Genomic DNA, 21869 nt, shown 5'->3' with positions numbered 1-21869 from the left:
TATATATATATATATATATATATATATGTATATAAACCATAAAAATCAGGAGGTTTGAGAAGTGAATATATATTTAACCACTTGACATCCTTAGGATTATGATCATTTTGTAAAATTCTTCATGTAGTATTAATTTCAATGTGAAAGATATGCTTACATGTTTGCATTAATATGTATGCTTGGCATTATACTATACAATTGTATATTCATAAATCAATGGAGATGAAGAAAAGCTAGCTTATGAGACCACCAGAACATAATGGTTACACCAACAATCAACTCGTGTGTGTGTGTGCACGCACTTGTTTTACTGTCTCCTTGCCTTGACATTTGGCAGTAGTTGTAAGCAAGTGTCTCCATCATGCAAGAGGTGTTCTTCATTTCCAGTCCTCAATGTAATCACATTTGGGCATGGTGAAATATGGCCTTACTTGGAAACAGGTGAGGGTTGGCAACAAGAATGGCATCTAATTACACAAAATTTGTCTGATCCATGCAAGTATAGAAAAGCAGATGTTTCATAAAATATTACATGGGTGATAATATTTTCAACTGAGACATTACAACCGTATTTAATTGTTCAAATACTTCACCTTTGTGTATATGCATATATTTATTCAATCACTGACATTTATCAAGGGTTTCTCCCATTGTTTTGATGTGCTATTTTCTATCATTAACAAAACAGTCAGTATTTTTGATGACATGGGTATGCTAAGATATAAATATACACACACATATGATGAGTTTCCATTGCTGGCTTCTACAAAGTCCACTTACAAGGCATTGGTCAGCTTGAGGTTCCAACAGAAGACATTTGCCCAAGGTGCCACACTGTCAAATAGAACTTGAGACTTCATGGTAACAAAATGAACTCAACTCTAACTCTGCAGTTATGCCTGCACCTCAATGTACAAGCTGCAGGTTATTGCACCCGATGGGATATAAGATCCCCCCCTCCCCCCGAAAAAAACCGATGTCTCAAATCACCTCAGTTCTAGTATGCAAAGTTGGGTCTCCTTTGACTTTAATGCACTGAAAAGTTAACTTTCCTGCATTATGTATTACTGAAATTGGGGTGTGTTTAATATGCCCATGCATCTTTTATGTCATCAAATGTAGTGTTTATGTGGCATACTAGAGTGTTAACCATCATTTAACGGGTAAATTTGGAAGTATATTTTTGTCACAGTGGCTAGTATCTGGAAATATGGCATACATACAATAATTATAATTTAACTTTTATCAAATTTCTTATTGCTTATACAAAATAATGAAATGAATACTAAGTTTTAAAAGAAAAATATTTATTGCCATAAAATTAAATTAAATGAAACAAATTTTCTGTTTGTATAAATATATGCTTGCAATAAGTATGTTAATATTTTTCTAAATTTTATCAACATAATTGCAATTTACTCCATCAAAAACCGATCTTTGCAAAGTTTCATTATAAAAATTTGTATATCTTTCAGAAAGGTGGTGGGGTTCCAAACAGAAGTTACACTCCCTCTCCCTTTCTTTTGCGCACACCAAATCTAGTCTGTGCACTAATCATCCACCTCTTATGTTAACTCTCTCCGTATCTCTTTTTACGCTTTCCCCGTCTCTTTATAATGATGTAAGGCATGACTGGAAAACAATCAACCAACTAACATATATATCAGCTATTATTATGAAGAGATATAAAGAAATGAGCTGGCTGAGTTGTTACTGGTTTGGATAAAATGCTTAGGGGCATTTCTTCTGGCTCTTTATGTTCTGGGTTCAGATTCCACCAAGTTATTCTTTGCCTGTCATCCTTTCAGTATTGATAAAGCACCACTTAAATACTGAGGTTGATGTAATCAACTTACCCCATCCCCTCAAAATCCCTGGCCTTGTACCAAAATTAGGAACAATTATTATATAGAGATAGAGTAAATGTTATCCACGCAGACTACGCCCCCAATATCTTTTTGATGTTGTTTATGTGGGATTAAATGTTATTTCTGTTTCACAGGAACTAGAGAATCAGTTAGACCAAGAAAATGTGGACAATAAGTTACTGGAGAGCAAGGAACAACGACTTCTAGAAGAACTAAAGGTAAGCAAGCTTTTACTGAGAAACTGGAAATCTATGACCTCTCAAACCTATATAAAATGTGCTTGTATCATATATACACTACCTAATATGTATTAGTAAAGTGTAGCTTGACTCTGATCAAGCAGTCCTATGGCACACATTTGGCTGGCTAGATAATGAGGTACAGTTCATAGTGCCTTCCTTCCAATGACACTATGTCTCCACCTAACTGACACACATACTGTACTCTCTGACATACTGTAAAGAATTGTATGAGAGCAGCATAGTGTAGCTTAAAAGCATGATTATTTAAAGGTTTGTTTCAAACAGCTATATAATTCATTAATTTACCTAATGGATATCCTTGTTTAACTGCCACTTTTCCATGCTTACATGAACCACAGAGTTTATTAATACCCTTTCTGTCACCAATCTGTACCTGTTTCTGAGCAAGGTGATATTTCTCCATGATCAAATGTTTTCACAGAATATTAGAAGTGAATAACATTCACAATATCAAGACAAAACACACAAAAATTGCATGCACATACACACACACACACACAGTGTGTCAACTTGGGTAAATGTCTTGTTAAAGCCCTGGACTGACCAAAACCTTGTGGGTGAATTTGGTAGAGAGAAACTGACAGAATCCAATTGTATGGCATCTGTAAATGATTGTCACTGTCATACAACCAGTGTCATTCATTTCCAGTATTCTGTGAGTGCATTCTTGGTCATGAGGAAATATTTTCATGGAAACACATGAGGGTTGGCAACAGAAAGGGCCCGCTGTAGAAAATCTGCTTCAATAAAACCCATGCAAGTATGGAAAAGTGGATGTTGATATGATGGTAGATACACACACACAAGTACATATATACTTACATATATCTATATATATATATAATGTGTGTATGTATATGTGTGTATATATGTATGTATATGTGTATATATATGTGTGGGTGTGTGTATGTGCATGTGTATATACACATTCGTAATATACATGAATGTGTGTGTGTATATATATATATATATATGAATCAATGAAATTCCAACTTAGTTTGATTTTCATGTTTTATTATTTGCAATTTTTACAATTTTACAGTATTGAAATAACCTAGTACTTTCATGCATTATGCAATCATCAAGTTTATGTAGTAACAGTTGTGTTCCACAATTGACAACTGTAGCGAAATGGTCAGATTTATCCTTTAAATACCCTCCGATGGGCTCCACCAGGTTGAATCTTACAAACTGTAATTTGACCAATCAGCATGTGGCTTAGATGATAATGATAATAATAATAATAATAATAATAATAATAATGAAATTATTGTATACAGTGCTCAGGTGTACTACAACTTCTCAAAATTGCGCATAAAGCATATGCAGTATTGTACAAATGTCTTGAAAGTGAACAGTGTATGAATCAGATACATGCTTGCGTGTGTATGGCGGGGAGAAAATCAGGTGTAGTGTTGGCGAATCTCAGGAAGCATGGAAGTTTTGAAGGATGCAGTGCTCCGACAACTAACAACTGATGCCGGCAGTTTGTTCCATACTTCAACAACTCTTAGTGTGAAAAAGTGTTTCCGAAATTCATAGGAGTTGTGCTGTTTTCTGACTTTGTAAACATGTCCACGGGTGTTAGACAGGTGGAATTTGAAAAGGTGCTCAGAGTCATTGTTAGTAAGATGGTTAATAATTTCATGGGCATCTGCCAATACTGTTGCTGATTGAGGTGCTGACCCAGATTTTGTTCATTTCTCTGAACACTGCTGCTGCATACCTGATTTTAATGTTGACATCAGCCTCATCATCTCCTCCTATAGTAATAATATTACTGAAGTGAGACTGAGGAAATGTGAGGACGAGAAGAGATATGATGTAGATTGGTTTGTTAGAGTAGGATGAGTCAAAAGTTTTCTTGTTACATGTGGGTGAAACACAGGTCAGGGGCTAGCAGATAGTGATAATACAGCAAGACAGGGCATGTAGGTGGGACACACAAGTCGGGGGCTAGTGGAGAGCAATGATACAGTGGCTCAGGGCCAAGAGGACAAGATTGGGGAGTGGGAGGTAAGCATAGTGTATGAAACAGAAATGTGAGGAAGAGATGTAGAGACATAATTTGGTTTGTTGTGGTAATGTGTGTGAGAAATTTTCTTGTGAAATGTGGGTGGGACACATTCATTGTAAATTATAAGAATTGCTCTTTTCTGAATGTAGTCTTGACTATCATAGACCAAGGAAATGTAAAGTAAATGTTTATCTTCACTGATGTTTGATATTGGATTTTACTGTTAGCAGAAAAATTAGAATAGAGTGAGAAATGGTAATACAATTAACTAACAAACTTACAATTTTATATTAGTTTTTAATAAACCAGAAAATATTTTATTTCCTATTGCAGACTTTAGGAACTGAGTTGGATCATGCCAATGCTGGTCGGAAAATGGTGGAAAGTAAAGAACAGCAGCTCATTGATAAAATAAAAGTAAGTATTATGAATATTGTAGACATTACTATTATCAAAGGGTTTCAAAATTTAAATCAAATTTCCTATAATTATGTGAATAATTATGTGAAAGTGTAGATTTTATGTCTTTATATCAACACTCAGTTATTTTTTACTTATTCAGTCATGGGCCAGGCTAGGGCACTGCCTTGAAGAGTTTAGTTGAACAAATTAGCTCCAGTACTTATTTTTTTTATATAGTCTGATACTTATTCTATCAGCATCTTCTGCCAAGCTGTTTGGTTACAGGGATATAAACAAACCAACACCATTTCTCAAGCAGTGGGTGGGGAACACACACACACACATGACAGGCTTTCACACACTGACCATCTACCAGATTCTCTCACGCAAGGCATTAGTTGGCCTAGGGCTACGGCTGGAAAGCAAGCTTCTTAACCACACAGCCATACATGCACCTATAATTGTGAAGTAGTAGTATAACTATTTGCTAGCACTTTGATGTTTTAACCAAAACCTTTTAGTTTGAAAATTATATAGTGGCAACAGGATTTCAGTTCATCTAAGTTAATTTCACTGCATCTTAGAAATTCTTTTACATAAATTTCATAAACTCTGCCCCCTTCCAAACACCTTTTGCTACCCTCATTAATAATAAAAAAAATTTTTCTATCTCAATACAAACTTGATTTGGAGATACAAGCATATTTAAATGCTATACATGGCATTATTATACTATAACTTTCATTTGCAAGTGAGTAGGAAACACTGAATAAAATAGCTACTGTGAAACAGCAAAGACATTATTTAAAAACATCCTTTGGAATAACTATAATGAGAGGCAAATACATTTGGGACCGTTCAACAGAGGATTCAATACCTTAATATCTTAGTGTTCTGAGTTCAAATCGTGGTATCAGCTTCAACAATGATTATCATTTCTTTTCATGATTAACAAAATAAATACCAATAAATACAGAGATTAATTAATTAATCATGTGGCCTAGTGATTAGAGTGTTGAGCTTATAAAACTAAAGTTGCAGGGTTCTATTCTTGAATCAGGCAGCATGCTTTTACTAATTGTTTTTGGTAGCTATGTATTTGTGAGCAGTCATAAATGCCTTTTTGGACCTCTTACTCATGGCACACTGAGGATGTGACAGCTAATGAAGGAGAGAGGGCTGCACCAGTACAAGACTAGTGATCATTTTCAGCTGGGTTGATTGAAGCCACATGAAAAGAAGTACCTTGTTTAAGGATTCAGTGCACCGCCTGATTCAAGAATAGAACCCTGCAACTTTAGTTTTATAAGCTCAACACCCTAATCACTGGGCCACATGATTAATTAATATCTGTATTTATTGGTATTTATTTTGTTAATCATGAAAAGAAATGATAATCATTGTTGAAGCTGATACCATGATTTGAAATCAGAACACTAAGATACAAAGGTATTGAATCCTCTGTTGAACGGTCCCAAATGTATTTGCCTCTCATTATAGTTATTCCAAAGGATGTTGTTAGATAATGTCGTTGCTGTTTCACAGTAGCTATTTTATTCAGTGTTTGTTAATTTCTAATGCTCACCTCTACCATTACTACCTCCTCCATCACCACTGTTACCAACACACCACCATCATTATCAACAATGCTACCACCCTATCATCACCACTACCACCTTCACCACCATCATTATCATCATCATCTTTGCCAATGTAACATTTCCTCCAAGTTTTACTGTTGAAGTTTGTGCTGCTATTGTTACTGTTTGAAATTTCATTGCATCACCAGACTTGTTTCATAGTGCCAATGTTGCTACTTTATTGTATTTTTTGTTATTTGTGTGGGAAGTTAAAATGGTTTGTTATTTGTGTATTTGTTAGAGTTCTGTACGCTTCGTTCTTCCTTCATGCCTGGTAATGTTATCTTGTAGAGTCTATCCAGTTTTGTATGAATCCTGCTACCTCTATTCATAAAACCTACTGATTCTGATATAATTGAGACTGCTGTTTCTATGTATTTATATACCTATCATCTGGAGGATGGTTTCTCAGTCTCCTTTAGAACTGTGGTGTGTGTTTTTTGGGTTTTTTTTTTTAAAGGATTGAGAAGCCTATCAATACATTTCCATATCCAGGAATTGTCAATAACCTCATGGAAGGGCCACAACTATATCTTATTAATAATACTTCTCACACTTGTGATAGTGCATGCACATATATATACACACACATGCTTAAAAAAATAGTCATCCACAACATCAGGTTAGATGTACTGTGATGTTCCTATGTTCCAGGTATTTCTGTAAAGCTGCCTAAGTTATTTTGGGTTTACATATGGGATCTGACCTAGATACTCATTCAGTAGTGCATTGTTACAGGTAACATATTCTGTTCTACTGGGACCAGCTGTTCCTGTCATTCTATTGGAGTTGATAGATATAGAAATTCTTTTATTTATTTACTGTTTCAGTTGTTGAACTGTGGCCATGCTGGAGCACCATCTTAAAAGGTTTAGTTAAACAAATCAACCCCTCTACTTATTTGATGTGTAGTATCTTTCTCTTAGTTTCGTTTTGCCAAAATGCAAATGTTTTTGTAGGTGTTGGGTGTAAACAAATCAACACTGGTTGTCAAGTGATTGGGAGTGGGGAACATGCGCACACATACATACAATGATATATAAGAAGCTTCCACAGAGTTTCTCTGTATCAAATCTGCTCATAAAGCTTTGATCGGCTTGGAACTGTAGAAGACACTTGTCCAAGGTGCCATAGAATGAGACTGAACCTGAAACCACATGTTTGTGAAGCAAACTTCTAAACCATACCTGTATATTGTGTTGTGTTGACAAAATTGACTGTTGTCTCTTTCTTTCCTCTATAAGATACAGGAGTGACTTAATAAATAGGACATTTTTATTCATTTTTTTTTTAATAGTATACAACAACCACCTCTATTGTTAATTGTAGGTTTGCTCTTCCCTTTTCTATGTAAATTTAAGAAAATAAATTTACATGCTGATCTTAGCTTACTAAATGCAAGGCTTTCAGTTCAGAGCTCAGGCACTATGCAACTGATATCATCATCATCATCATTTTAATGTCCACTTTTCCATTTTTGCATGGGTCAAATAAAATTTGTTGAGGCAGATATTCTACTGCTGAATGGCCTTCCTGTCACAAACCTTCACCTATCTCTAAGTAAGGAAGTGTCTAACCTAATGGAAGGGATTTCATTTTGAAAGAACTATTTTTGTTTTAGATTTCTCAGCAGTGTTTCCATCTTCTGCTGATGTAAACTGGCCAAAGACAAATATGCATACATTTTGTTTCGAAACAGCTTTTTTGATTTTGAGGTTTCTTGACTCAGTTTTAGGCTTTTCTCTACTAGGGTGAGAATGTAGTCAGTTAAACAAAATTAGTTCACTGGTTACAAAAGAATGAAATGTAAAATTAGTTCAGGTAGGAGCTGAGCTTTGTTCAAATCCTCTAACTTACAGGAAGAGGAACATGGGTGGTGGGAGCAATGGTGGTGATACTTGCTACTTCCTACTCGAATATATTTTCTTTCATTTGATAATGATGATGTTGGTAGTAGTGGTGCTGATTACTGTTGTAGTACCTGACAATTCCAAATATTTCTTCTCTTTCAGAATTTGGAAAATCAGTTAGAAAGTGTAGAAAGTAGCAAAAAAACACTGGAAAACAAAGAACAACGTTTTACTGATAAGATAAAGGTAAGATAAAAAAAAATTGTTCCAAGAGGTGAACAAGAAAGAGGGTATCATGCCATGGGTTTTGTTGATAAAGCTTCGATATCTTTCATGCCAATTTCATTGTTTTTGGTGAGGGTTTGAATTTAAATACAGGGATAATAATGTTACCGAACTATGGTCATGAGATCAATTTTACTAGTTAAGATTGTCATTTAATTGCGCAAGATGGTGTTCAAACTATATAAAGACTGTACCAATGCTAACAATTTGTGAGTCATTATTATATCATCGGCAATAAGCAATTAGGTATGAGGCTGCATTTACAGGCAAGAATGACCATATAAACAAATAAATATGTATTTATGATATTTAGCTGTTTATATCGTATATCTTTACAAAAGTGTATTTATATCATGTTGAAGAATATATCTGTATGTCTATAGGTAATATAGGAAGATTTATAACATGGAAGATATAGAGAATGATCTCATTAAATTTATGTTGCAAGTACCTTACATTATTATAGAAATAAGAGAAAATAGAGCAGGTAAGTGGATAGATAGATAGATAGATATATGCCGACATCAAACACCAGAGTAAATTAAATTTTGTTGAACACATCTCCTTTGAGGATTATATAAGGAGAAAGAGGTTAGAGCACATGTCTTGGAACAAAGTGACATTGCTCTGTCTGAAATTCAAGTTGAATCTGGCACAGAGTTCAAATAATCAATTTATTTAACCCAGAGCAAAACCTTCCAGTACCTTTAAATTGCAAGTTGGTGGGAAGCTTACATAACCTTCCTTTAAACATGCCAACCAGTGCTGATTGACCAGCAAACATTTATGTGGGTATTCTGTTCTTTCAAGGGGCTGGCCAAAGCCTCACTACAAGTTATTCATCTCTAGAGCAAGCTCAGTGAGTTTGATCTTGGTGTTGGCACTGAGCTAATTGGCACAGTGGTTAGTGTTGGATAGAATGTTTCACAGCATTTGTTCTGATTCTGAGTACAAATTCCACTGAGATAACTTCACCTTACAGTCTTTTGGGGTTCAATTGAAAAGTAGCAATCCAAAGTGGTAGATTGGTGGAACTGTTAGACTCATTGAAAAATTGATGTAACCAGAATGTTCTGTTGATCTGAAGAGCTAGCCTTCTATATCTGCATCAATTTGTAAATGTGCAATAGCACTATGCAATGTATAACATGCATATTAGTGCAGACATGTAAAATAATTTATTATACATCTCTGTTGTGTTTTAGAAGAATAACATGTTAATAACCTAACGATATGTCTTTCTTACTTTTTTTACTCCTCTGACAAGATTTTGCCCCAAAAAATGTTTTAATTACTGGAATTTAATTCATTTGGGCAATATCGAAACAGCTGTAAGGGAACATGTTGAATTTTTGCAGTTAATAAAATATATTAATGCTACTTCACTATTTTCTGGATTTTAGTTTGAATATTTATAAACAAAGTTTTATAATTAAACCTTATTACTTTAGGAATATTACTATTCACAACAAAATAGTAAGTAACAAACCAGTAATTCATTGGATATTTTCTATCCATCAAGGTGGTTATTTTAACTTCTGTTTAAACTTATGCACTAAAATAAGAATTATTATTACATGATGAAGACTGCCAGATGGCCATCATCCTACGGATATCAACTGGTGAAATATATTCATTTCTCATACCTTCTGACTTTTTATGTTCTATATACTCCTCATAAAATAATTTCATCGATTGGATCTACTAGATTTTGGCTACATTGACTCCACATTACACTTCTCCATTGGATTGCTATGTGGTATGTAGCCAGGTCCACTAGAGGAGCTTTTCTGTGATTACCACTAGATTCCATGAATCCATATATTGCACGTAAAATTTATATATAAGTCAATAACTGGCGAAACATTAAAGTCAGTCTTAACCATTTCCTTGTAAAAATAAGCATGAAGTTATTCACTAAATATTTACTATATTGAGCCTTCAATTAATGTTTGACTATTTATATATATTTTAAGTATATATAAAAAAAAAACTATATTTTTGTGAGTGCATGTGTTTATGTGCATATAGATGTATGTTAGTGTGTGTGTTTATACAGGTGTATCATTCTTTTACAGGCATATGACCATGATCTAGAACAGGAAAAAATTGGTAGGAAACTTGCTGAGAATAAAGAGAAGCGTTTACAAGAATCTGTTAAGGTAAATCATAATCAAACAGCCAGGGCAAGTGAAGTGATATAGATTAAAAAATGTATTACTAAAACATCTGTGGTGGATTTGAAATCAAGTTTATTAAGCCTATAGTCCACTACCCTACCCACTCAGCCTCTGCTATTTGTTAATGGAACAGCTGATGATTAAATAACTAATTTGTTGATTGAAATATTCTGTATTCAAAACCTGATACTATCATTGGAGCTTAGCTTAATAGTCAACCTAGTTGTCTTAACTCTTAACTTCATGTGCAACATCATACAAGAAAGAACTTCATCAATCAGCCAGTCCTGAAACCTGCAATATCACAAGAATTGTACTAACCTTATTTACATTCATTTTGAAGGAAGTAAGGAACTCTTTAATGTGAGAGAGAAAGCTGTAATCTCGTCTATTTCTGTACTGTAACAGAATTATTACGAGACTGAACTTTTGACTTAGAATATTTGCAACAAGATGTTGAGAATTAAATAAGTTTTATTTTCATTTCATGGTTGAATGATTAAACACATGTTAGTGTAGCTTGTGGTCCTATGTTCTTCTTTAGCTATTCTCAATGTCATGTAGGATGTGTTTTGAAAATAACCATACTTAAGATTTGTCTAAATTTACAGACGTACATTCAACAAATTAATATTGTGAAAGAATTACAGAGCACTATGAATCAATGTATAAAATGAATATTCATTGATTGACACTACTAGTTAAGGTCTGTGAATAGGAGAGAAAAATGAGGTAAAATAAACCAAAGTTGATTTTGCTTGCCTTTGAAATAACTGCCAACCAGAAGGTTCTAGAATCCAATTGGCAAGCAGACTTCTGCATTTCTTATGCAGTTGTGACCTCAGACATAAGTCAGCCAGTGCTGATTGGTCAAACCATGTTTGCGTAGGCATTAATATATTTTATGGTAACTCTTTTCCTTTGATGGAAATATATTAGGCTATGATTCTAGACTAGGAAAATTTGAGCACTATGGTTTGAATTTCAGCTGGTTTCTAAATGCAGGAGAACTTTGAAAAAGCCTAGATCTGTTACTGCACAGTGGGAATGAATTCAAAACTGTGCGGTCATGTGACACAGATGGATGTCAACAGCTTCATATAGGAATGCTGATCACTCAAAGTGGATGGAACACATGGGGCAAAGTACTGAAGGACGACTTCAGAGCATTGAACCTTATAGAAACGATAATGGTCTGAAATATCTGGCACCATGCTGTACTCAAGAAGTCCTATCCTCCACAGCAGAAGTGTTAAGGCCACTCCCCTTGATGAGAGGAACAGCCTGCAAGAGCTCTCTACCAGTTCCACATAAAACACACTCATGCCAGCACCACATAAAAGCATTTGTGCCATGTTAAAAGCATCCATCACACACTGTAAAGTGGTTGGCATTAGGAAGGGTCTCCAGCTGTAGAAACCAAGCCAAATCAGACAGAGACCTGGTGCAGCTTTCCTGCTTGCCAGCTCTGGTTAAACCATTCAACCCATGCCAGTATGTAAAATGGGTGTTAAAGGAAGAGGAGAAAGACGGTCACCAAGTGAGCTTTTTAACCATCCTACATGCACTTACAGATGAACATTTTTAGAAACAGAAGCTTCAGTAGCATTTATACAAACTTTGAATATCAGAGCCATTGAGTAATATTAGGATATGTGAGAGCCTTGTTTGGTAAAACATTATTATGATCTTTAATGAAAATGTATTCCATTTTAAAAGTTTTTAGGTGAAAATTATGAAAATACACTTCAATATTCTGATAATTTTCAAGATCTATAAATATTATGCCTTCTTCCATATTTTTGTAGTCTCTTGAGAACAAGTTGGATGATATTACATCTTCTAAAAAACAATTTGAGAACAAAGATCGTCGCAACTTGGAGAAGATCAAGGTAAAGCTTACATATTGATTATATTTTTTCTTTTTGGCTCTTCTCTTCTTGATAATGTTTACAACTATTAACTGTTCTGGTAGCAGAAATTTACCTGTTAATTCTACTTTGGTGCTAATTAATGTGTCTGGTTAAAACCTAATTAATGGATGAACTATTTAAATTAATTATCTTTCATTTCTTTCATTTGAAATTAATTCACTCCCTCCACCTACTACCAATCTCTGCTTTTTTTCGTTTCCAGTATTTACTTTGAATTTCTAATAAGTGACAAAGAAAATAAGGATATTTAAATTTTTTTAGTGACTGGTATATCTATGAAAATATTGATTTTTCTGTTTGTTTGTTGTTTTTTAATTATTTTGCTGTTTCAAGATGATGTTTGTTTTTTAAATTTTGTTTCTATAGCAACTGGAGACTCAATTAGAAAAAGAGTCATCAGACAGAAAGTTAGCTGAAAATAAGGATCGACGAAATCAAGATAGAATTCGGGTACGTGTGGCACTGGTTACTGTTGTAATGATGATTACAGATTTATAGAATTAGAATTCTTTGGAGTAAAAAAAATTTCATCTTCCATGTCTTATGTAATGTATTTAGTATTATCAGTGCTGGGTGTATTAAAGAATAATTTTTATGATAATTATAATTTTTACACCACAATATCTCTACTCATGAAATTTTAAATGGTGAAGCTACTAGGTATTTTTAAATTATTAGCATTACTTTCCCGCTTGAATGACAGCAAGGAATTCCTTCTTCATGCAACCACAACTGAGATATGTTGCAGTTCTGTACCAAGAATCTCTGTCTCCCATTAGCTTTGGTAGATTCTCAGTTACATGTTGTGTATGTCTACCAATAACATCAATGTAGTTGTGGATATCTTCAAAATATAACATGATCTGGCCTATTGTTCAGCTTGAAAGCAGTGACTGACAAAGCTTATCCCATATTGAGCAATAATAGCATAGATGGGTGGAATGTATCCATAAATCTTTTCATTGGTTTTGTGCTCATGCCATGAGATGTTTTGAGTCCTCATGAGAAGCTTTGTTTGTAGCATCAAAATGATCTTAAAGCTCATTCTTCATAATCCAGGTTTTGGCTCCGCAGAGAAAAATGGTCTTGAAATGCCTTGAAGAAGGCAAACCTTGTTGAAATATTTTAAGCTTGTTACAAGTACTCCTAAAGTTGTTTCATATGTGTAAGGAAGTCTTACTTACTGTCAGTAACATAGGACTCAAGGTATTTGAAGTCACTGACTTCCTTGAGTTGTGTGTCCATTGTTGGAACAAATTGGTAAATGGCTTTCGTCATCATTGATGGTCATACATTCAGTCTTTGTTGCATTGGGAAACAGATGAACCTAGGCTGCAGCATTCACAAGAGATGTTAATTAGTTTTGTACAACACACAGTTGATTAGCTGTGAGGGAAAGATCACCAGCATAATCATGGTTAGAAAGATTCAGGCTCTGCTAACATCATCCCTTTTGCTTGCTGATGCAGCCTCTGTCTTGGATGGGGATCAACACTTTGCCTTAGGTTCTAGTCCACTACAATCACTAAGAGAAAAGGAATTAGTGTCTCCTTCATGGATTTCTGCTGTTGGAAAATTACTTGGATTGTCTGTGCTTTGCACAAAGCTTGATGCGTTTTTGTAGATAAAAGTGATGGTTTTGACAATCTCATCTGGGATGATACCATAGTTCAACAGGATACGTAACATGACCTTTCTGAATGTTCCAAATGTTGTAATACAAAAATTGAGAAATATGTGTTGTTGGCTTCTGTTCGAATGAATTTATATTGGAAACTTCATTGGTTTCACAGGATCTTGAGAATCAGCTAGAGAAAGAAAGCTCTTGTAAGTCATCACTTGAAAATAAAGAGCGGCGTTTGTTGGACAAAGTTAAAGTAAGTAGATTCTGGAAACTTTATAACTTATATACACTATTATCAGATCCTCTTCAGTGTGACAATGAGTGAATTGGTATTGATTAACAAAAGTATAGTGAGATATATCATAGAGATATATCATAATACTACAGCTAACTTGAATGAGCTAATCAGAGGTAAGTGTTTAGGCCATGGACTAGTATATTGCTGGTAGTTTCATATGAAATATCAATACTTTGGCTGATATTCTATTGACTTTATAGTTTATTCAGTTGTAATTTTCATGTGATCAATATACATTGATGACTTGCAAAATGTCTATACAAGGCTTGTTACTTTAATCAACATAATTAGAAAAAGGAATATACTTTGTATCATGTGAGGAAAGACATTCATCATTATCATTATTATTATTTAATGTCCACTTTTCTTTACTTGCATGGCCCAGACAGAAATTGTTGAAGCATTTTTTCTATAGCCAGATTCTTTTTCTGTCACCAACCTTCACTTGTTTCCAAGCAAAGTAATATTTCCCCATGGATATGTTTTTCATGGAAATGAACCACATTATCCATATGATGGTAATACTCATTTGCAACTATCATATGATATCAAGACAAGGTACATACACACGTATAAACATATACTGGGCTTCTTTCAGGTTTGTCTACCAAATCCACTCTTAAGGCTTTGGTCAATATAGGGCTGTTGTAGAAGAAATTTCCCAATGTGCTACACAGGACTGAACCAAAGACCATGTGGTTTGGAAGGAAGTTTCTTGACCACATAATTTACATCTTGAAATTTTCCCATGTTGCTGCAAACAAGGACTGAAGCTACATCTTTGGGTAGCATGCTTCTTAACCATACAGGATAAGCCTCTTTACAGCTTTTTACTAACAAACTCCACTCACAAAGTATGATGATGATAAATGTCTTTCCACGCAATACAAAGTATGTTACCTTTTTCTAAATTTCTACAAGAGATGTAAATTATGTGGTTTAGGAGCTTTCTTCCCAACCATCTGGTAAAAAGCACTTAGTCCACTCTGTGGAGTGGTTCATATTAGGAAGGGCCTCCAGCTTTAAAAACCCTGCCAAAACAGACAGAGTAGCCTGGGGTAGTCTTCTACCTGGCCAGCTCTTGTCAACCATCCTACCATGCATGCATGGAAGACAGATGTTAAACAATGATGATGATGTGCTCTTCCACATGGTTTTTCATTAAATAAAATAGAAATCATTGAATATTAAAAATATTGATTAAAAAATTTTTTTTTCACATACACATGGTTGCAGATATGGTTTAGAAGTTTACATCACAACCACAGGATTCTAGGCCTATTACCATTGCACAACCACATGGGCAAGTCTCTTTTGCCATAGCTTCACAGATACTTTGTGTATGGAGTTTGTTTGTAAAATGCTGTAAGGAGGCCTATCCTGTGTGTATGGTTAAGAAGCTTGCTGCCCAACCATGTAGCTTTAGTCCTGGTATGCAGCACCATGGGCAAGTGTCTTCTACAATAGCTTTGACGAAAGCCTTGTGAGTGAAAACTGAAAGAAGCCCATCATTTATATATTCATGTGTGCGTGCATGTTTGTGTGTTTCTTTGCTTTGACAGCATGTGATGATTGTGAATGAGCATCACCATCATCATCATACAACAGATGTTGTTCATTTCCAGTCTTCCATGGAAAACATATCTGGCCATAGGAAATCTATTTCAAGAAATTCTGCCTGACCCATGCAATCATAGAAAAGAGAGTGTTAAACGATAACAAGAATGGTGTGTATGTGTGTGTAATGTGCTCTACTATGGTGCATTCTTTAAGCACAGACATGGTTGTGTGGTTTAGAGGTTTGGGGTTCAGTCCCTGCTACATGTCCATTGTTGGCTAATGTTCTGAGTACCAAATCCACTTAAAAAATTTTGGTTGTCATAGGTCTATTGAAGACACTTGCCCAAGGTGTCACACACAGAATGAACTCGAAGATATGTGGTTGGAAAGCAAACCCTTTAGTATTCAGATTATTCTGTCAAATGTAATGCTTATTTATTCACATTGTTTTGAATTAATCATACATTATCTTGTAGCTTCAAGATTTCAATGATGTGACTGTTTATTTTTGCAATGACATAGTTGGGTAGGTGTGAGAGACCAGATCTAGCTAGTTTCAACATGAAAACTGGTAGAATATTTTGGTCTGATATGGCTGGCTTAAATGCTAAAGGGTTAAATACTTTGTACCTTACTTTTTGAAGATATAGTTTCTTATAAATAATTTCTTTTTGGAAATATTCAATTTAGATGACCATTCTTTTTCTTTATATGAAGCAAGAAAAAAACCACAGAAAGCAGAGATGAATTTGAAAACTGAGATAGGGGTAGTCATAATTTCAAAAAACTACAGCAAAGATTATAATTTCCATTTGTCACTGTTATAAACTGTTTTTGTATTTTAGGGTTTAGAGAGCCAAGTTTCAAATGATGAAATGACAAAGCATCAACTGGATAACAAAGTTGCTCAGCTTCAAGAGAGGATTAAAGTAAGTTAACTTCTTTTTTGTTTTGTTTTTTCTTTCTGATTGATAAGGGGAGAAGGAATTTGCCTTGGTGGCAAACAAATTTCTTTACGTGTTATCTGTTGTTTCTTAAACAACAGACAACATTTCAGAAGAAAATTAGGGAAGCTGCAGGTGTGACTGTGTGGTTAAGAAGTTGCTTCCTTACACATAGTCTCAGGTTCATTCCCACTGTGTAGCACCTTGGACAAGTTTCTTCTACTATAACCCCAGGCTAACCAAAGGCTTGTAATCCTCATGATTACATTGTCATGAATGAAGAGAGATAACAGATTAGTGAAGACTGCAGTCTTGCACTGTACAGGAAGAGCATGCAGCTGTAGAAGCCATGTCAAAATGGATCATAGGAGCCAGGCATGGGTCCTCCAACCCATCTTGAGAGAGCAATAACCCCAAGTTAGAGCTAACTCAGACAATGCTCAACTATCTTGTCAGCACCAGCATTGAAAGCAGACATGAGAGGATTATGGTGACAGCAATGGTGGTGGTCAGTGTTATTGTTTGGGAGAGCTCTCTCTTTCTCTACTCTATCTATTTTCTTTCGTTCAGGTTTCACTTATAGTATTTTAGCACACAGACTAATGAAACACATTCGTTATATTGCATGTTTTGTGTCTGGCAGTAGTGAGCTGCATTAACCATTTATATTTAGATATTTTTTACCATTGACAATTAATGAGTCTGTGTTATGAATGAATGCTGAAAAAAAACCCCAGCTTTATAGTAGCAGCTCAGTGAACTGAAACTCATTGTAAATATATTTGTATTTTCTGACATTAACTTTTACTTTGGGAGGAAAATGTAATGTAATATATGTTGGCTATGTGTGTGTGTGGATACAATATAGGTGTAGGTGTAACATCTATGTGTTATAGATGTCTATACTGTATACCAAAATAACAGCTTTGAACAATATTTTACACTTTACTTTCATTGCTTTTGTCACTCACTACTGACCATGAACAGTAATACAACAAATCCATTAATATAAAAAATGACTGTAGAAATAATGACATGTAATAGCTGCCAAATAATAGACAAATAAGTCAGTAAACATTTCTTATTCTGCTTTGTATTTGAAACAAAAGTTGACTTCTGAATTATATTATTTCATATTTTATTTTAGGATTTAGAACAACAGATGGACAAGAAAGACAAACAGGCTGATGCAACTGAAAAGCAATTGGAAGAGAAAATAAAAGTATTTATTCATCTATTCCTGTATTTTTATTAGTTAAATTAAGGTAACCTAACCTAATACATGTCTTCTAGACACCTGGATTATATAGTATTGGTGATTTGATTTAAAGATATTCTGGGGTTTTAATGCTTTATAGGTGCAGGTGTGGCTGTTTGGTTGAAAAGTTTGCTTCTCTACCACATGGTCTCAGGATCAATATCACTGTGTGGCACCATGGACAAGTGTTATCTATAATGGCCCACAGCCGATCAAAGCCTTGTGACAGGATTGGTAGACAGAAACTGAAAGAAGCATACACTGGGTGTTTAGACTAAATTTGATGATTTTTTTATGTCTCCTTTCTTCAGGAACAGCTTGATGTATTGGTGAACAGTGTTGGAGAGCATGAATATTAAAGTTGTAGTCAAGAAAAAGTTAGATGATATGGAAGACTGGAAGCCATCTGAATATTGGAAAAGAGTTCCCTGTATCATGATGATTTGTGTTGGCATCAAAATGCCAACATCATGACTGCTACTCAATGCTCTGAAAACACTGTAAAGGCTGTAAACATGACATAGACATCACGAAAACCAAATTACCCCAAATTGTGATGGTCTTTGGATGTGCCTGCAATGAGATGGTGTCATGTGTCCCACATCTTTGAACAGGACCTCGACTCAATTCTGTTGGCTATGTGAAGCAGCTGTGGAAATTGTGGTCAAACCCTGGCTGGCGAGGGTTGCTGTTGGAAGGCCATATATGTGGCAGCAGGATTCAGCTTCTGGCCATACGTCTGGAAAGAATCAGAAGTGGTTTTTGGAGAATTTCTACTACTTCACCAACCCCAATTTCTGGCCTCCTAATTCCCCTGATTGTAATCCCATGGATTACTGTGTGTGGGATGAGGTGGAGAAAGACACCAACCACTCTGCCTGCAACTCCAAGTCCAAACTGGTGGCCAAGTAAGATCAAAGAAGTGTTCATAGATTTTCCCAAGGACACAGCAAGGAACACATGCAGCAAGTTCCAGAGCTGTCTTGAGGAGACTATGGTGGAAGCTGAGGGCAACTACTTTGAGGAAACTGTTTTCCCCTAACCATAATCTAGTTGAGATTTTTTTAACTTTCAAAAATACTTTGACTTTTGAATAGGATATTGTTTTTCCTTTACCTTTTATGCAAACTGTCAAATTTAGTCTGAATACCCTGTATGTATATATATATATATATATATATATATATATTGGGTCATCCCATAAATAATACGGTTTTTTTCAATTGCATGAACTTTAGTTCATTTGGAGAGAGACAGGATAAACTACCTGCATCAACTTGCTATAAACACAGGTATTAATTTTACCTTATCCTTATTCCTAGTGCAAGTTTTGAAGAGTGCAGTTCAATTTTAGCAGTTATGTTTTCAAAGCTATAATAGGAATGACAAAGGAGCATATTCGGCATATTTTGCTTTATGAGTTTAATAAAGGCAACAATGCAACAAAAAGTGTCAGGAATATTAATGCAGTATATGGGGATCAGACAATAGGCATAAGCCAGTGTCAACAGTTGTTCCAGAAATTTCAAGCTGGAAACTACAGCCTAGAAGACAAGTCTCATCCTGGAACATTTGTATAGCTCGACGAGGATGTCCTGAAAACCCTGGTGGAACAAAATCCGATTGTAACTGTTGAAGTAGCAGAGAAGTTTGGATTTGGTCATTCAATCATTCATCGACATCTGTGTGCCATTGGAAAAGTCAGCAAATTGTGTCTGTGGGTTCATCAAACTTTCTGAATGTTATTGTGTGCAGAGAGTGAATGTGTGCTCTTCATTGCTGTCACATTTTACGAATGAACTTTTTGGGGACCAAATAGTGACTGGTGATGAGAAATGGGTTCTCTATAAAAATGTCAAGCGCCGAAGTCAGTGGATAGGGAAAGGAGAAACACCAACACTCCAGGCTAAAGAAAGTCTTCACCCACGTAAGGTGTTGTTATCTGTTTGGTGGGATATGAAAGGTTTAGTCCACTTTGAACTTTTAACCCCAAACCAAATGATAAAGATCTATTGCAAGCAACTTGAGCAGCTTAAGTCAGTGCTAGAAGGAAAATGACTATCTTTGGTTTCAAGATGAAAGGTGTTCTTCCATCAGAATAATGCTCGGCCACATACAGCAAGGATGACATTCCAAAGGCTGGAGCAGTTTGAATGGGAAACGATGCCCCACCCATCATATTCGCCAGACATTGCCCCATCTGATTATCATTTATTCTGCAGACGAGGTCAGAACAGTACTGGAGGAGTATTTTTTTGTCACGGACAAGTGAATTTCGGAAGAGAGGCCTTACAAGTCTACCAGATAGATGGAAGAGCATTATTGAAAATAAAAGAGAGTATATTTTAGATTAAAAAAGTGCTTTGTTTATCTTAATTTTGAAAAATAAAATAAGTATTAAAAAACAGCATTATTTATGGGATGACCTAATATATAGATTGTGTGTGTCTCTCCTTGTTACCCATTTCCAATATTCTGCAAAAACAATGTCTAGTGACTATGAAATATTACCTTGCTTGGAAACGTGTGGGGATTGGTGATATGAAGGTCATCCAACTAGCCTTAGAAAATCTACCTCAATAAAAAACCATCCAACTCAGTCCAGCTTGGAAAAGGGACATTAACATCATGATTATATTATTTCTTATTTGATTGGTTAGTCTCAACAATAAGGGAAATAATTGCAGTGCACCAATCTTTTGTTTCTGTTAGTGAATGGAAAGGAATACAATTTTTTACCTGTATATATTTAAATTTTTCTTTTACATTCATATGTAGCTACTATTTTTATTTAGTTGGATTTCATTAGTACAATGTTTGATACAGAGTGTGACAAAAAAAAAAACTCTACCTGTTACTATTTTTGATAAATGTTTCAACAGCAAACACATAGTGTGTACCATTCCAAACCATAACAACTGGAAGCAAAGCAATAAAATATTAACTACATGAAAGCACCATTATCACTTGTGGCAGAGTGCAACAGAAAAACCTATGGTCTTTCTGTTACATTTTGATTCTGTGTAACTTGTCAGATTTATACTTTGTAAATATTAATTGTTGACCTCTAGTCATTAATTACTAGATGCTGGTCAAGGAAGTCTTTATGTTGTATGTTTGCTTCTTTGATAGACTTGAAAGTCTACTATTCTGTTGAAGATTACTGGTGACTTTGTAGATGAAAAAATCTGCATGGTTTTCTTATAAATAATAAACTTGTGATTTGCTGTTGCTTTCTCCAGGTCAATAAAAAAACTTGTACTCATCTCTGAAAGATCATAAAGCAATGAGCTGTACTTACCGTCAAGGTACCTATTACCAATTAGCTAGATGGGCCATTGTGAGTTAAAATGTCTTAGCTAAAGGATACATTCCCATACAAACCATTGACTTTCCAATTAATTTCCCAACATTCACACAATTTCAGTTTTAATATCTAAATGAATTAAAATCCCAATTGGCATAGTCTTCCTGCTTAAGTGTTGAAATCACTGTCTTGAAATTACTGACTGATAAAAGATCAATAGTTTGAACAAGATGATTGACTGGTTGATTGATTAGTTTTAGTGAACTTTGGTTGGTCTAATAATCAAATTGCAGGAAACCACATTTACTGGTGATACTTTAGCTAATGTCAATGTACTTCACCAGAAATACATGTCAGATGAATGGAGAGTATTATTGGGAATGCATCGAGTTGATTAGTTTGGTTAATTCAGATAGGTTGATATTTGAAATCCTTTTAG

The 21869-nt window shown here is 34.9% G+C and overlaps 1 protein-coding gene across 7 annotated transcripts in view; it reads left to right on the top strand.

Annotated features, from left to right (window-relative positions):
- LOC106874645 (citron Rho-interacting kinase) overlaps positions 1–21869 on the top strand; it is a 284276-nt gene that overhangs the window by 218530 nt on the left and 43877 nt on the right. For all 7 annotated transcript variants that reach the window (XM_052978350.1, XM_052978339.1, XM_052978352.1 and 4 more), the window contains 9 exons: positions 2003–2086; positions 4482–4565; positions 8203–8286; positions 10404–10487; positions 12314–12397; positions 12806–12889; positions 14233–14316; positions 16767–16850; positions 18013–18087. In XM_052978350.1, coding sequence (XP_052834310.1) covers positions 2003–2086; positions 4482–4565; positions 8203–8286; positions 10404–10487; positions 12314–12397; positions 12806–12889; positions 14233–14316; positions 16767–16850; positions 18013–18087 — 747 coding nt within the window. The remainder of the gene's footprint in view (positions 1–2002; positions 2087–4481; positions 4566–8202; positions 8287–10403; positions 10488–12313; positions 12398–12805; positions 12890–14232; positions 14317–16766; positions 16851–18012; positions 18088–21869) is intronic.

The sequence above is a fragment of the Octopus bimaculoides genome, chromosome 2, assembly GCF_001194135.2.
Source record: "Octopus bimaculoides isolate UCB-OBI-ISO-001 chromosome 2, ASM119413v2, whole genome shotgun sequence".
NCBI classification, from domain to species: domain Eukaryota; kingdom Metazoa; phylum Mollusca; class Cephalopoda; order Octopoda; family Octopodidae; genus Octopus; species Octopus bimaculoides.
Note: the sequence above shows the minus strand (reverse complement) of the source record. Positions and strands in the feature narration are given on the sequence as shown.